At 38.1% G+C, this 16,030-nt stretch overlaps 1 protein-coding gene across 3 annotated transcripts in view; it reads right to left on the bottom strand.

Annotated features, from left to right (window-relative positions):
• The window catches only part of AKAP11 (A-kinase anchoring protein 11), a 44,507-nt gene that overhangs the window by 19,480 nt on the left and 8,997 nt on the right, over positions 1-16,030 (bottom strand). For all 3 annotated transcript variants that reach the window (XM_063334972.1, XM_063334961.1, XM_063334951.1), the window contains exons 3-7: positions 13,151-13,267; positions 8,625-8,672; positions 6,532-6,666; positions 5,253-5,517; positions 137-4,787 (exon numbers count right to left, since the gene is read on the bottom strand). In XM_063334972.1, coding sequence (XP_063191042.1) covers positions 137-4,787; positions 5,253-5,517; positions 6,532-6,666; positions 8,625-8,672; positions 13,151-13,267 — 5,216 coding nt within the window. The remainder of the gene's footprint in view (positions 1-136; positions 4,788-5,252; positions 5,518-6,531; positions 6,667-8,624; positions 8,673-13,150; positions 13,268-16,030) is intronic.

A 16,030-nucleotide genomic window follows, 5' to 3' on the forward strand; every position in this document is an offset into this window, starting at 1 on the left:
AGAAAACATGCAGAACATAAAGTGTAAATTTCTAAAAAAAAATAATTAAAAAAAATTCCTTCTGAGCACATATTGGTATGAACAATCCTTCTTTTTCTGGTACAGAATGCAACAAGTAAGAGAAAATTAATATTACCTTATGTTAACCGCCTGACCAATATTAGTCATAGCTGATGTCATTATTTCAGTAGTAAGGCTTTCAGCAAAACTGACTCCATCTTGTCCAATACCACTGTCAGCTGTCAGACTTGTGTAACTCAGCTCTCCTTCTGCTTTCTCTACGGCTGCAGTAGCCCCCTTGTCAGAAAACACTATCTTCTGTTCTACATCAACGTGAATTTTAGGAATATCAAGCTGAAACACTCTTGATTTTTGACAGGCACCACCTAATCCAGAATGAAGAAAATGCCTCACTGGAATGGAGGATTCTTGCGCAGGCAGGTGACGAGATGTACTTTCTGTACAGTACCGATGTTCCTTCATGCTGCAGCATCTACAGACAGTTCCAGAAAAAGGAGACAGTTTCTCAGTATATGAGAGCCTATCCCCATTTTTTCTGTTTTCCGCCACATGGAGAACAGCCGACTCTAAACCCATTTCTAAAGTATCATCTGCTACTTTCCTAGCATATTGTTCTATAGTTTGAATTATGCCTTCGCTGTAGCCACTTTCATTTAAACTGCCTGTACTATGATACAGTTTATGATCTGGGGAGAAAGGAAGAAATGTCCTAGAAAATCTTGTTTTAATAAGATCCCCTGTGACTTCATCAAATTCAGTCTTTTTATATAGACAGGAATCTGTCAGAGACTTTGGTAAACACGTTCCCGACGTTTTCAATTTCTTCCTGACATCATAAGTGATACTGCGAGCAAGGGATTCTGAAAAATCTAACAAGTCCATGCATTCTGTTCTCTGTGTGCCGATACTCCTTTCGCACGTTTGGTCTTCACAGCGATGAATGCTGCTTTTCGTTAGCTGTACTGCATCTTTATTCACCATTTTGATCAGCTCCAGCTTACCATTTACCTGTGCGTTTTGCCCAGGAAGTATCTTTCTGTTGTATCTCCATTTGGTTTTTCTAGCAGCTTGCTGTAAGCCCGATTTGATAGACCTGTAAACCAGTCTGCTAGCATACTGATCCATCAACAGTTCAGCATTACCGCCTTCTCTTTTCAAAACTCGAATAATATGATCCGCGTATTCGTCAGTCACACTTTCACAGCTTGGGTATTTGGAAGTCAAACCTGTCATGCCTGAACCTTGCGGTAAAGGAAGTACAGATGCATCTCTCTCCGCCAGCCACTGGTCCCCGCACCGTTCGTTTGAACTACGCTCTTTATCACCTTTCCTCAGATAAAGGCAATCCACCTGACAGTTAACCCGCTTCAACCTCAACAGTTTACAATGCCTTGATTTCACCATCTTCTTGGCCTCGTTGATGACTTTTCCTGCCATATCACCTGCATAATTCCACAAAGAAGTGCACGTCTCTTCTGGGATGTTTATAAATGCAGTATATCCACATCTTTTGTTTTGCATACCTAACTGAACCTGCCTATCAGCTTCTCTTTTGTTGGTTTTACCATCTAAATGGGAAGCAGCCATTTCAGTCGCTATTGAAATTATATGACTAGCTAAGCAATCTGCATACTGAATGGTTTTTTCTGAACACTCCTCTTTCTCAATGGGCATTTCAGAATGATCTTCATCTTCACTACTTTCCACTTCTTCAGAAAGCGACCGCATGAGTTTCAGCATAAATTCCTCATTTTCCAAAGAGTCACGTTCAGTTTCAGACAAACCACCAACGGATGGATTGTACGGTGTAGAAGGTGGTGTTGCAGGTGCAAATTCCTTTGCTAATTCTCCCTTGAGTTTCTTAGATAGTTTTCTTAGGTTTCTTTCAGAACTACTTTGACATGGTACTAAAGGGGTTGGTGGGGGTGTACCAGGCATTACACAGGTATTTCCATCCTTGAGACTTGATTTATCTTCCATCTGCAAAGCATCTTCACTGCCAAACATTACTGAAGAAAAGCTATTTGCATGCAAAAAACAATCAGCCTGCCTGTAAGTCAAAGGTCCTGAGGATGGTTTCTGAGTATCGTGCTTTTTTGAGGGCTTGTTTAAGTGTGTTATTGAGCAGCTTCCTGTGTCAGTGAAGTCCTCTAGAACATGCCTAGCAAAAGTCACAGTGGAACAAGACGGTGGTGATTTTGAAGAAAATCTGTGTCCTTTTTGTTCCTGCAAATAATCTTTAGGTTCTGAAAAACACTGAACAGAATGAGTTGGAGTAAGAAATTTACACGGATTATTCAAAGGCATCTGCTGTTGTTCCACAATTACAGAAACATTACTTTGTTTCTCAGCCTCTTGCTTCTTTATTACAAATTGTTCTTTTCTGCTGATACCTGTGTAAGTCTGTGAGCTCACATTACATGCTAAATTCTCACTAGTGTTGCATAACGCAGTTTTACTTTCATCCACAGATTGTTTTATGACGTACTTGGCCAACTGATCTGCAAACACACTCTTGGGGAAATCTTCACCAACACATTGCACATAAGGTTTTTTATCTATTATTTTTCTTGTTAAAAAATCTGTATACTCTTCTACTGCTTTTGTTACTCTAGATGAGGTTATGGCTTCATAAGCTTCATTTACTATCATATCTACCATAGTTCCAGAAAAAGTATTAATGCCTTTCGACCCACTTGTTAATTCTGAATTATTGTTCATTCCAGATCTGTTATTTGTTTGTTTGGTATCGTTTTGGTTATGTAGGAGTGATGGAGTACTTTCAGTACTTTGACTGTGATCTGAAGTTAGGTATATATTTCTGTAAGAAGCAACTTCCTCCTCTCTCTTTTTGCTTGTGAAAAATGGATGAGTGGAGTCTTTGTATACTTTCATACCGTCATCGGAATTCGGAGCAGTAGATACTTTTGCTTTATAAGCATCAGAGGAAACCTGATGTTGATAAAGAGCTCTTCCAGCTAAGGGCACAGGTATTGAACTTACAACACCAGAGGTGCAAAACAGAGCTTGCTGTACTGTATATTCCTTCTTGGAATCTTGGATGGGCTTCAGTGCTACCCTATCATTAAAATTAGGAAAAACTGTGGAAGTCCGTGTTGACTCTAACATACTTTCTGCACTCACATATTTGATGTTGTCCATGGAAACGCTAATGGCTGCTTGTGTTGTGAAGGTCACATCAACCTGAGACAGTTCAATAAAAGCCTCCTGAATGACAGATTCAGACAAATCTCTGGCATAGGATCTTACCACTTTGTCTTCATAATCAAAAGATGAAGGCTGTGCAGCTGTAGGTGTCGATGGATACGAAAACTGGCATACTTCCATTATTCCTTCAAACACAAGTTCTTCAGCAAGGTCTGCTGCAAACCGGGCAACGGTGTTGGTAAATATTTGTTTCTTTACATGCCGCAGTTCTTTCAAAGCACCAGTTATGGCTTCACTCACCAAAAAGTTTGCTATCCCATTAATGGCACGCTCCTTCAGGGAGATTGCTCTACGTCTTCCAATCTCATAAAAGGCCATTTGAAAGACAGAAGAAGTCAACCTAGCAGCCAAATGACAAAGGGCACTGGTGCACGAAGAAACGCCTTTTTGCAGGTCTTTAAATGCACTGCCAAAACTTTTTTCAACTAATTCAGTTGCAAATTTCTGAATGCTATCTCTAATCATTAATGACTTATGTTTAGATTTGGCTTGTTTATCTGGCTCTTTACTAGTTTTCATTCTGAGATCTGCAGCTTGACCTTTTTTCTCTTTCAAACCAATCCCTTTGTGTTTTGAATCATTTCCTGCATGTACTTGTTCCAATGAGGACTCAGACTGAAAAACAGAACCCAGTATTTCAAATGAAACACTATCAGCGTATGCTGAATAACTATTGTAGAGTGCATCACGGTGATTTTGACCTGTCCCATCTCCACCAAGATTAATTCGACATAAACATTCAGAAGAACCACAGCTCCCTAGTGGACTGAAAGCTGATGATCTAATAGGGCTGAACAAGCCTCCATTCTCTTCTCCTGATGTTTTAACTGGGCGAGGGGAATCCGGGACATCAAAGACGCTGCTATATGGCGATTCTGGTTTACGAGGAGTTGGTTTCTTTACATTGGCTGGGAGAGTGGGACGATCAAACTTGAACTTCTGAGGATTCATTGTAATGCTTGCAGAAGACAACTGTTCATGTGCAGCCCTCCTTTTCTGTGAGGGATTTCCTACAATGGGATCCCTAATAACTTTGCAAGAGTTTTCCAAGGCTTGTTCCAGCTCATCAAACTGATCAAAACTATCAAAAAATTCACTTACTTCTGAATCTGAATCCTCTATACCATCTTTCACTACTGGAATTTTTGGCAGCTGAAGTTTTGCCTTCAAGCTTTTTTGATACCCTTCTTCATCTAAGAAGATGATGGGGCTTGGGCTAGAGCAATCTGACTCTGAGGATTCAGCTGGAGAGGAAGAAAATAACGTTTTACGTAAAAAATTAACACCTTGATCAGAAGGATTATATGGCTTATAGAAACTCCTTTGTATCCAAGGATCAGAAATTGAAGTTGTAACTGAATTTTTTACTGAGGACAGTTCCTTAAGTCCCAAAATATCAATCAAAGTAGAAGATCTGGCAGATGACTTTCGACGTGCAGAACCCACAAGGACCTTTGAGTCAACAGCTTCTAAACATTGAGCAGGGATGGTCTGCGAAGCAGCATCTCGATGGTTTCGAGAAGTAAAGCCACATGCACCTGAAGAGGGGAGAAAAAAAAACAAAAAAGGGAAAGAAGAAAAGAAAAAAAGTTTGCACCAAACTGCAGAGAACTGGAGACGGATTTTGATGGCAACTGCTGTGCTTGTTTTTGTTGCAAAATGCTAGCTGATCTTTCATGATTAAAGCAATCTTTCATTTTTTTCAAATCCTATTATACTAATCTAATCACTGGCAAATTAATGTGTTCTTTAGCACACAAAGTAGAACAATATTCTACTTGATCTGCATCCGGCATTGAGATTAAAATCTTTGGTTTATGAGTTGATAAACTGTTGTGAGAAGAACAGGAAAAAAAAATTGAAATTCAATTGCATAATACCCCTTTACAAAACATGATTAATGTAAGAAAATACTATTTATTTACATTTATTTTCTCATGAAATCCCAAAAGCCTAAATTTCAAATAACAATTTCTACAAATCAACAGCATGCAAGAACTTACCAGTACTTTGTATCTTTGAAGGCTCATCTTCATCTAAGTGTTCGAAAGCAGTGACAAAATCATCCTCAATTGAAGAAACTGACTGATTAGTGTCATCGTCTTCTCCATGGGATGTCTCTGTTTGATGTTTTTGCGATGAGTTTATTTCCACTGCATATCTTATGCCTGTGGTATACTTGCCCAGCAAGGTAAATATATAATCAACTTTGATCCTTGGGAATGAAGGAGACAGTCTCATCACACAAACCACTTCAGGAAGTTGATTCTTGAAGAAGAGAGCAACAAGAAAGCAAACACGACAATCTTAGAATGATCTGAGCTGTCAGGAGTAGCAAGGGATTCCTTCAATGCTTTATTACGAACAGTAAACAATTTACAAGTATTTTAAAGATAAGAAAATGACTGGAACAGTTTGAGTAGAGTGACAGTTAAAATCACTTACTCATTTTCATAACTTCCATGCTCTGAATAAATCATTGCAATAAAACAAACAAAAAAAGGTTGCATAATACAACCCTGATAATGTGTACTCAAGAATCTATTAAAGAATGAATGTTAAAAATCTGTAGAGGAAGACAATATTTCAAAGCATGTTTATGCTGAACAGTACATCAGTTTACAGGATATTTATTTCTTCAAGGTATTTTTTATCTTATATGCAACATAATTAAACCTATCATGCATGATTAGTCAATATAACTTTAAGAAACTTGCTTTAACAACATTTATAATTGGAAATAATATAACTAACATCATAATAACATTGGAAATAATACTGAAACAAAAATAATGGAAATTATATCATTAACAGCATTTGTAATTTAAAATAATTTTTAGTACAAAAAGAGCCCACTGAGTTTTACGAACACCTGACATTCTCAAAATTTTTAGCACCTCTGTTTCAAGAAGAAAAGTCTGCCAAGGATGAAAGCTGTATCTGAGCACAGATCGGTAACTTCACAAGTTTCATCTTCTTTACTAATTGACAATAAAAGGGCCTATAGCCTAGCAGAAGCATGGGATCAGCACCATAATTAAATATTTATTAAATATTTTCTGTTCATAATACAGCACTTGAAAGCAGAAAGTTTGAAATTTTTCTAACATTCATTTTAAAGAAATCACAGAATATAACCATATTAATAACAATACTAATACCACTGTGGCTAAGATGGCCCAAAACCAAAAGCAAGACAAGGTGTGATATGACTAAACTCTTTATGAGGCCAAATACAATGCTTGTGTAATTAAGACATGCAAGAATACACAAAATTTTTACCTGAGGTTTCATGACATAAGGTTTTGCCAAGGTTTTCTTTACATCTTTTAGAAATATAACCTCATTTTCTTTTAGTTTGCACAACTGGAGCGATTTCAGAACATCTGGAAGCTCTACAGAAACAGCTGCCAACTCCTGATTTAAATATACAAACACATTGAGAATATAAAGTGAAAAAAATAACATGTAAATGATAACAGTTTTGATCTCTCATTGCCCCTAAATAGTAACAGCTGCTTATTTTGGTAAAGCTCTTTTCTGCCCTATTTCTTGCCCCATCTCATACTCTCAAACTGTGGTGTAAAGCGTCTGTAAACAAGCTTTAATTCAGTCCACACTCATCTCCAGCTCACGCTCCTACCAAAAGAAATTCCACTGTCACAAAGGAGAATTTTGTAAGCTCTGAAAAGCAGTTGTACATCCTACAAGGTAAGCAACTACAAAGAGAACGCTGCACTCAGCTAATAATGGTTCTCAATGGATCTCTACATGGTCTGAGTGCGCTTTATTGAAATAGTGTTTTAGCCCCTTATTACAAAAACAAGGACAAGGCACTTCTTTAAGCATGATCTTGGATAACTTTTAGATTTACCTAATGTAGAAAAGGTCTATGAAAAACTTACGTTTTTTTTACAGACTAAACACTACTGATTCACCCGGTACAAAGCAAGTCTCCATAACGGTATTCAGCCCAAATTTCTCTAAATTCCACCTAATTCTAGACAAATAGTTCTTACCTATACTTGAAAGAATGTCTAGCATTATTATAATTTGATTAATTAGCAACATTGATATAACATTGAACGCAAAGGGATTCAGAGTTTCCATTTTTCATTTTTAAACATCATCAAATTACTACAGCAATCTCTATCTATTAAGATCTAGACAGAGTAGAAGTATGGAACAGCACTGTAAACATGTATGTTATGGATTATACTGATGTGTAAACTGCACAGGAAGATTAAATCCTTAACTTCTTAAAATGGCAGAGCACAAGCCCACTAGTTTGCTACACTTCCCCTTTTAAAATAACATGGCGTAGAATCACAGAACGGCTATGTTAGAAGGGATCCTAAAGATCATCTAGTTCCAATCCCCTGCCATGGGCAGGGACACCTCCCACTAGACCAGGCTGCTCAAAGCCCCATCCAGCCTGGCCTTGAACACTTCCAGGGATGGGGCAGCCACAGCTTCCCTGGGCAACCTGTTCCAGTGCCTCACCACCCTCACAGTAAAGAATTTCTTCCTAATATCTATTCTAAACCTACCCTCTTTCAGTTAAAAAACATTACCCCTCGTCCTATCACTACACTCCCTGATCAAGAGTCCCTCCCCATCTTTCCTGTAGGCCCCCTTTATGTACTGGAAGGCCACTATAAGGTCTCCCTGGGCTTTCTCTTCTCTAGGCTGAACACCCCCAACACTCTCAGCCTGTCTTCATAGCATAGGTGCTCCAGCCCTCTCATCTTGGTGGCCCTCCTCTGGACTTGCTCCAACAGGTCCGTGTCAGACTTCCTCATCTAACTCTCCAGAATAATGTCTTAAGGCATAACCATAATATTGACTCCTGATCCCCCACCAGCAATTACCAGCTAGCAGTCAATTCGGTAAAGTTTTAGCTTTGCACATGACAACTGTACCATAGCAATAAGCACAACTCTACTAAAGAGAAGGTTACAAGCCAAACTAGTGATACATATAGGTTTTTAAGAAAAAAAAAAAATCAAAAACAACAAACCAAAAATAAAACAAAAAAAACCAACCAAACAAACAAAAAAATACAACCAACACCTCCCCCCCTTCAAACACCACACACACACAACAAATCCCCCTCCCAATTTAAGTAAGCTGTTCCAGGTCATTCTAATACAAAGAGTGACCCAAGTAATATTTTAAATACATATAAAACACTGATGATCATATTAAAATAATTATTTTCAACCTTTCAATAATATTTAAAACTTAGGATTTTAAATGCTCAAGATACATATATTTCATTTCTCAAAACACCAAAATTCCTCCATCTGAAAAAACTCAGAAATCACCAGTGCTAAAGAACATTATTTTCCAATAAATATAGATATATACCATACCTGCAAATAAGCAGTACCCATCTCCTCAGCAAAACCTATAAATGTAATCTGTAAAATAAATACATGAACATATTGAGTACAGAAAGAACTTTTTTGTTTTCTGCAGATACTTAAGAGTTAAAATTCTGCAGGATTTACCACAAAGCTTCATTCTACGGCCATGAAAACAATACATTGGGGTAGGATAGCATGGTCAAACAGTAGCACGTGTTCTTATATAAAGAATAGGAACGCTATACTATTTGAATTGTGAAAGGTCAGATCAGACTAAAGAGCATATACACCATTCAAAACACAGCACATATAAATTTTTCTAGTGGCCTATTGGCTGGTATACACTGAGAAAAACATACAGGCCCCACTACATCTGTTAAAATAAACATGATTTTGCAAAGATCAGTGCTCATCTGTCCTTGCTTCAGGCTGGACTCATATAAAAGAGTTCCAGTCTGAAATCTGTCCATGCTAACAAACTTTGATACATTTGCATATACTGAAGAGAGCATAATGCCAACACATTATACAATTTACCATGTAAATTGATCAGCCTAAAGCCAAAACACAACAGATTACTTAAGCCACATGTTTGCATGCAATATCCAAGCAGACAAACCTCTAAAGTAAAAGAATTAAAGTATTCAACCTCGAAAAAAAAGGTCTTGTCAGTCTCACAAACGTGGAATATGTCAGAAATGACAGCTTTTCCTCAGGTTTTTTGTGCTTGTGGACCCAAGGGGAGTTATTTTATCACATACTGTCCCTCTCTTCTGTCTACAGGTAGGTGTCTTGTATCATTCAACATGAACAGACCAGAAAGGCAGTATTTTGTCTTACCTTTATTCTTCAGCGTCAGATCATCATCTATATTACATCCACTATTCAAACTTTATTTCAAACACCAGATTTCCTCTGTTCTCATTTAATATTTCCCTAATGACAAATCAATAGGGTATCTGCATGCTCAAAAAAAAATCCCAAGGCATTTATTTTCAAAACAAGGTTGTAAGAAAATAAATTTGCTTACATTTTGTAGATATGTAATAAAGCACAAAGATTAAATACTTCCATTGACATTTGAACTTAAGTTTGATATGGCTTGGATTCAATTATTGCAAGGCACTATGCAATAGACTGAATGTTACGTATTCAAGCCACAGCTCATAGTAAACTAGTAGCAGCTACTCCCTGGTTACTCTAAGGTAGTCATTTGGTTCTCAAGTTTAAAAACAGCAAAGAACATCACTATGTTTATAATAATTTATTAGTAACTGGTTCAGCTACTTGCTTGTGCATACACAGAATCTCTGAAAGGGATGGAGCTAGAAAAACAAATGGCTGAAGAACAATTCTGTTTTGAACTGTATTTGAGTTTTTAATACGTTATTTCAATGCTGCACCAAGAAAACCCTCAAACTTTCTTTTAAACTGAATTAATACTAAACTATGAAAAATTATGACTTGTTTATTTCAGGGGGTCTCATGCTGGGAAGCTACTATGCCCTCAGAAAAGATCTTCCTGTTTACATCCACTTATCCTTATTTCAGTTATGACAACATCATAAATGAAACAATGCTTCGCAGTAGCATTCTAAACAGCTCCAGACAAATTACAGGTCTCCAGCACCATATTCACTGTGTTAACTATGAAAGGATTCTGTTTGAGCAACATGCCCTACATCTTTCATCTGTGCTACACCTTTCAACTTCGACATCATCTTATCTGTACATACCTACATTTTGAACCGAATTCCTCCACAGAAAAGGCAAAATAGCAAACAATTTAAAGGACTTGGAAAAAACCTAGTTCTTTGAAGAACGTTTTGGGAGGCTTTAGCGTTTGTTGCTGTTGGGGTTTTTTTGGTAGTTTGTTGCTGGCTTTTTTTTAGTGGGTGTTTGCACTTTTCTCTTCTTGCATGCCCTTTCCTCTTCCTCAAGATAATCATTCCAACCCTTTCCTTCTCCCTTGGGATAAATCATTGTGCAAGATAGGGCAGTATGCCAGCCAGTCCATATGTACACAGACGGGCCAGGGGACTGCTGTCAAAGAGACCACACCGCTGCCAAGTCTGTCTGTTTTTGCCTCAATGACAACACTAATTTGGATTTCTTTATTGCGTCCAAACTCCAGTTCTCACAGAAAAATAATCACCTTTTAATATCTCAAACATGTCTGAAGCTAGTATACCAGTTCAAAAGTTGTTGGGAAGTAGGTCAGGGAGATGGAAAGGCCAACAGTCAGTAACACAAGAGGGATCTGGACGGGCTGGATCGATGGGCCACGGCCAATTGTATGAGGTTCAAGAAGGCCAAGAGCTGGGTCCTGCACTTGTGTCACAACAACCCCATGCAGCGCTACAGGACTGGGGAAGTGTGGTTGGAGAGCTGCCTGGCAGAAAAAGACTTGGGGTGTTTGCCAACAGCCGACTAAATATGAGCCAACAGTGTGCCCAGGTGGCCAAGAATGTCAACAGCATCCTGGCCTGCATCAGGAGTAGCGTGGCCAGCAGGACTAGGGAAGTGATTGTCCCCCTGTACTCAGCACTGGCGAGGCTGTACTTCAAATACCATGTTCAGCTCACAGAAAGACACTGAGGTGCTGGAGAGTGTCCAAAGAAGAGCAACAAAGCTGGAGAAGGGTTTAGAGCACAAGTCTTATGAGGAGCAGCTGAGGAAACTGGGGTTGTTTAGTCTTGAGAAAAGGAGGCTGAGGGGAGACCCTATCGCTCTCTACAACTACCTGAAAGGAGGGTGTCAGTCTCTTCTCCCAAGTAACAAGTGATAGGATGAGAGGAAACAGCCTCAAGGGAGGTTTAGATTGGATATTAAAAAAAAATTTGTTCTCCAAAAGGGTTGTCAAGCATTGGAACAGGCTGCCCAGGGAAGTGGTGGGATCACCATCCCCGAAAGTATTTAAAAGATGTGTAGATGTGGTGCTTAGGGACATGGTTTAGTGGTGGGCTTGGCAGTGCTAGGTTGATTGTTTGACTTCATGACCTTAAAGGTCTTTTCCAACCTAAACGATTCTATGATACCATTCTTTAAACTAAAAATAGTGCATGAGACACTGTATTTTAAGGTTATCATAACCCACGGGTACAGAGGAAATGAATTAAAATGGTACAGAAAAACCTAAATTCTGGTTTTCATAAGTCTGAGTAATTATCTTTGCAGTCCTAATAATGTTCTTTTAATGTTATTCCGCATATAGGTGTCTTTCCCTATATTTGCATAAGAAAAAAAAAATATTCTGTGGCAGGATATTGACCTCTTACATTTCAATGAGAGAGCACTTAATTGCTGAGCTAATAAGGTAACTAAATATAGTCAGCTATCTTTCTCCATAGGGACCATCATTACAGCCACATAAAACACACTGCCAGCTATGCATCAGGTATTTGCTACAAGACAAAAAGTGGGGGCGGGGGTGGGGTGGGGGGGGAGCGGAACACTTGAGGGGTTTTGTAGATTCTAGAACATGGTCTGTCTGAACAGACAGACAAGATTTCGCCCACTCCTCCACTGCTTAGCTCTTCTTCCATACCTCTAATCTGTCACAGCTCTTCATCTTTTACAAATTCAGCTCCTTGCCTGCTCCCCAAATGTTTCATACAGTCACCACACCTCACCATCCAGCCAGACCCAAGAAACCTGATGTTATCCAGGCAATCCTAACTCATCTCTGCTGGTCACACAATCTGCCTCTTCCCTTCCTCCTGCTACTTCTTATCCAATTAGCAACCTTCCCTAGCCACTTCCTTAGTCTTTTTTTGCTTCACTTCTCCCTGTCTCAGCTCCTCTGCCTGGCCAGTGCAGGTCATCCTCTCCTCTAAGCTCCTTGTCAGGTCTGTCAACTATTACTTAGTTCTAAGACACTTAATAGGAAATAGATGGTATTTATTGCTTCTTGCTTTTTTCTTTTCCCTTTGGAGAAACTGCTGTTAGTCTTGTAACTCAAACAGCTCTAGTCATTCCTCCTCACAGCTTGAGATTTACCTAGACAGCCCTGCATTCTGTCAAAGTCTACCTTCTTTTCTCTCCAGACCTTCTCCAGCTTTTGGCTCATCTGTAGTAATGTAAAAGAATTCTAGACCTGCAATGTCGAGGCTTCAGGTTTTAGTGCTGAGCACAAGGCAAACAAGAGCAATCACTTTAACTTTTATGTTCAGACCTGGATCAAAACGTTGTGCTACTTTGTTAGGATATCATCCATACAATCTCAATCACAGGAGCGCTCACAAATCTAGTACACCCAGTTATACAATTCTTACAAAATCTTCTATCTACATATTTTGGTTTTTTGTTTCACAAATCCTACAAAGCAGAGAAATGTCATCTGGAAATGTCACAGCTCTTTTCAAGACTACAGTAACTGAATTCAAGAATGACAACAGGGGGTACAGATTTTACAGCCAGTAACTTGAAGCACTGTTCAGATTTACTATCCTGCAACTTCCCATACTGCTACGCTCTAAGTCATTTTCTATCATAGCCACAAAATAGATATAAATGGTCAGGTTATGCCAAACCTCAATAAAATTGTCTTGTTCTTCCCGATTTAGACATTCCTCTGCTGACACATTGCATAACTCTTTCCTGCTGTGTAGCAGTGACTTCATAGAGTGCAGTACACCTTCACCAAAACTCTGAAAAACAATGAAAAAATGTAAGACAAAGAAAATGTATTTTCAGTTTTCATCTATCCCCTGCCCCCCATAGGTTTCCCTACTCTAAGAACTGTTCCAAATTACTTTTTATACAAATCATCAGGTTTCAAGTTTAAATTTACTTCAGGGCATGGAACTGAAACAGTAAGTTTTCTTCTTAAGCAAAACTTTTATTCCAAAAGAAGGTGACAATTCTGTATTAAAAAAAAAAAGTTGAGAACGTGCAAACTTTGAAAAAAGAAACAGATGAATCCAAGAAGACATGGAAGTCCCACCTACTCCTTGCATCAAAGCCTTTATATGGAACTTTTCCATCAACTTTTCCTTAAAAAGGATGAAAAGAAAATTCAGCCAAGAAAAGTAATGGAGGTGGCTTCAGAAGTCAAAGGGGAAGAAAACAAACAAACAAACAAAGGAAACCACCATGAAAATCCACACACCTTCTCCTTCCCTGTTCCTTGAAGGATATGGAAGAACTGTAACTTAATCTCATGCGATCAATTCTTGTAACATTTCTTTTATTTGCACTTATGGTGACATGCAAGCACCCACAGATGTCTAAAAAAGGCTTAAGAATCTAAGAATTTCTCCCAGTGTAACAAAGCACAGCAGAACAAAAGAATTATCTTTACTGGTATCTGAAGTCAAATAAAACAAGACGACAGAACAACAACAAAAACTGGTTCACTTAGCTTGTAAAAAAGACAACATCCTCTCACTTTTTTTAGGAAGTTAACAACCTTTTTTCTTTATTTTTTATTTTAAAATTGTCATCTTCTCTAGCAAGTGGTAAGGTCAAGAAGAAAAATAAGACTGCCATGTGGTTATAAATTGTTAATCCAGTTATTTATTCTCTGTATGATTGCCCTGTTAAAAATGAAGTGAGAAATCAGTGTGTCCAATTTATGACACATTCAAACTTACATCGTTCCTTAAACAATAGTAGAAGTGCTAGAAGCCAAAGTGAGTCAGAGAATATTTTGTATTTCTGATACACCCACAGCACAACCAATCTGTTTACAACAAAAAGCAATTTGTGTATTACAGTTAAACCTCAAGAAAGATCCCCCCCCCCCCCCCCGTAGAAAAAATTGATATCAAGTATTACTGCATGGGAAGCCAAATTATTCTAGCATGGCCACTGTCACCATGCTTGCGTTCATGGTGATACAGAATTAGGAAAACATTTCTAGAATGCATAGACAAAAGCAAAATAGAAACTGCACTTCAGGATCTTTGAAATTACCAAAATATATTTCAGAATGTTAGCAAACAAGGCCCAGACTACCACCCTTACAGCCAAGGTCAAGTCACTTTAAAGCAGTCAAACAGTCATTTTTGTGGAAAAGTAACAGCTGAACTATTTTAAAAATGCATTTAAGGCAGTTATTGGGTCATACAAAACAAATTAATGAAGCATTCATCTAATTTCCACTTTTCATCTATTCCTTTTTTACGACATGTTTAGTTGCAATTTACCTCCGCAGTTTAGTAACGTATCCTTGCACTTTCCAAAGTATGCTTACTGTGTCTTTCTCTTTGATTCTCTGTATCTTCCAGATTTACAGGTGGCTGCAATATCAATACTGCTTAAAGACTCTCCCCCAGCAGTTCCCCCATTCATCTCAGACAAAAGTAATTTGTGAAGTCAAGCAAGTGTGCTAAAATGTCTCATTTTCAGCTTCTACAATAACTTAATCAGTCACAGACTCAAAATACTAATTAAAAAAATAAAAGGTCATACAACACGACCTGCTAGTTTTCTGCAGACCAACGATGATCCAGTTTGAGAAGGACTTATCATTATTCTCTAGTAGTTAGGTTTTCTAAGTCTACAAACTACTACATATACCTTATTTATAAGCAAGTTTTTTTTCCTAGTTTAATACCATGAAAGAAAAGGCAGGACGAATAACTAGAACAGAAGTATGGTCGTAAGAGCTACTACAGTTGAGATGAAGGAAAATTTAAGGTTTTGGAGAATTTGAAGTGGAAGAATAAGAAAGACACAACAATTGGAAAAATCTCCTTCAGGTCTGGAAGAATCAGCATACAAGACCATACGTAGGTCTGTAAGTACACTGATGGTGGCACTAGGTAACTCAAGAGATAAAATAACCGTATTTTAAAAAGGAGGAGGATGGAAGTGATGCATGTTTTTAGGATCATATTAATGAATATAAGAGTTCAGAACATGGAAAGAATAAAAATATGGAAATTAACAGGCACAATACAGACCTAGAGGAAAGATCTCAGCTATCTGGACTTCCACAGATTATTTACACTGCAATATATGAAGAGTTACAAAACCAGAAAAAGACAGAGTTTACTAAAAGAGCTGCTTCTGGAAAGAAGAATTTGCCTGCATAGAGTTAGCAAAGGATTTTTCTTGAGGATAAGAGTAGATGTAGGTCAGTAACCAACTTCCTCAAAATTTATCTTGAGAGTGAAGTCAAGCATCATCATCATTAATAAATTAAATTGGGGGGGGGGGGGGGGAGAAGGAGGGAAGTAAATATGTAGATGAAATCTGATAATAATTCAAAGTAAGCAGGTGTCATCAGTCAAGAGGAAGAATAGCACATCATCCAGGAAGAACTTGCTCAACGTGAGAGTATTTTAAAATGCAATCGTAGGAAGTACAACATTATGTCCTTAAAAACTAAAAGCAAGCTTTAAAATAGAATTGCGAATTTACAAGCTGGGAAATAAGAGACCTGAGTTGACTTCTTGATCGTGGTA

The sequence above is a fragment of the Chroicocephalus ridibundus genome, chromosome 1 (assembly GCF_963924245.1).
Source record: "Chroicocephalus ridibundus chromosome 1, bChrRid1.1, whole genome shotgun sequence".
NCBI classification, from domain to species: Eukaryota; Metazoa; Chordata; class Aves; order Charadriiformes; family Laridae; genus Chroicocephalus; species Chroicocephalus ridibundus.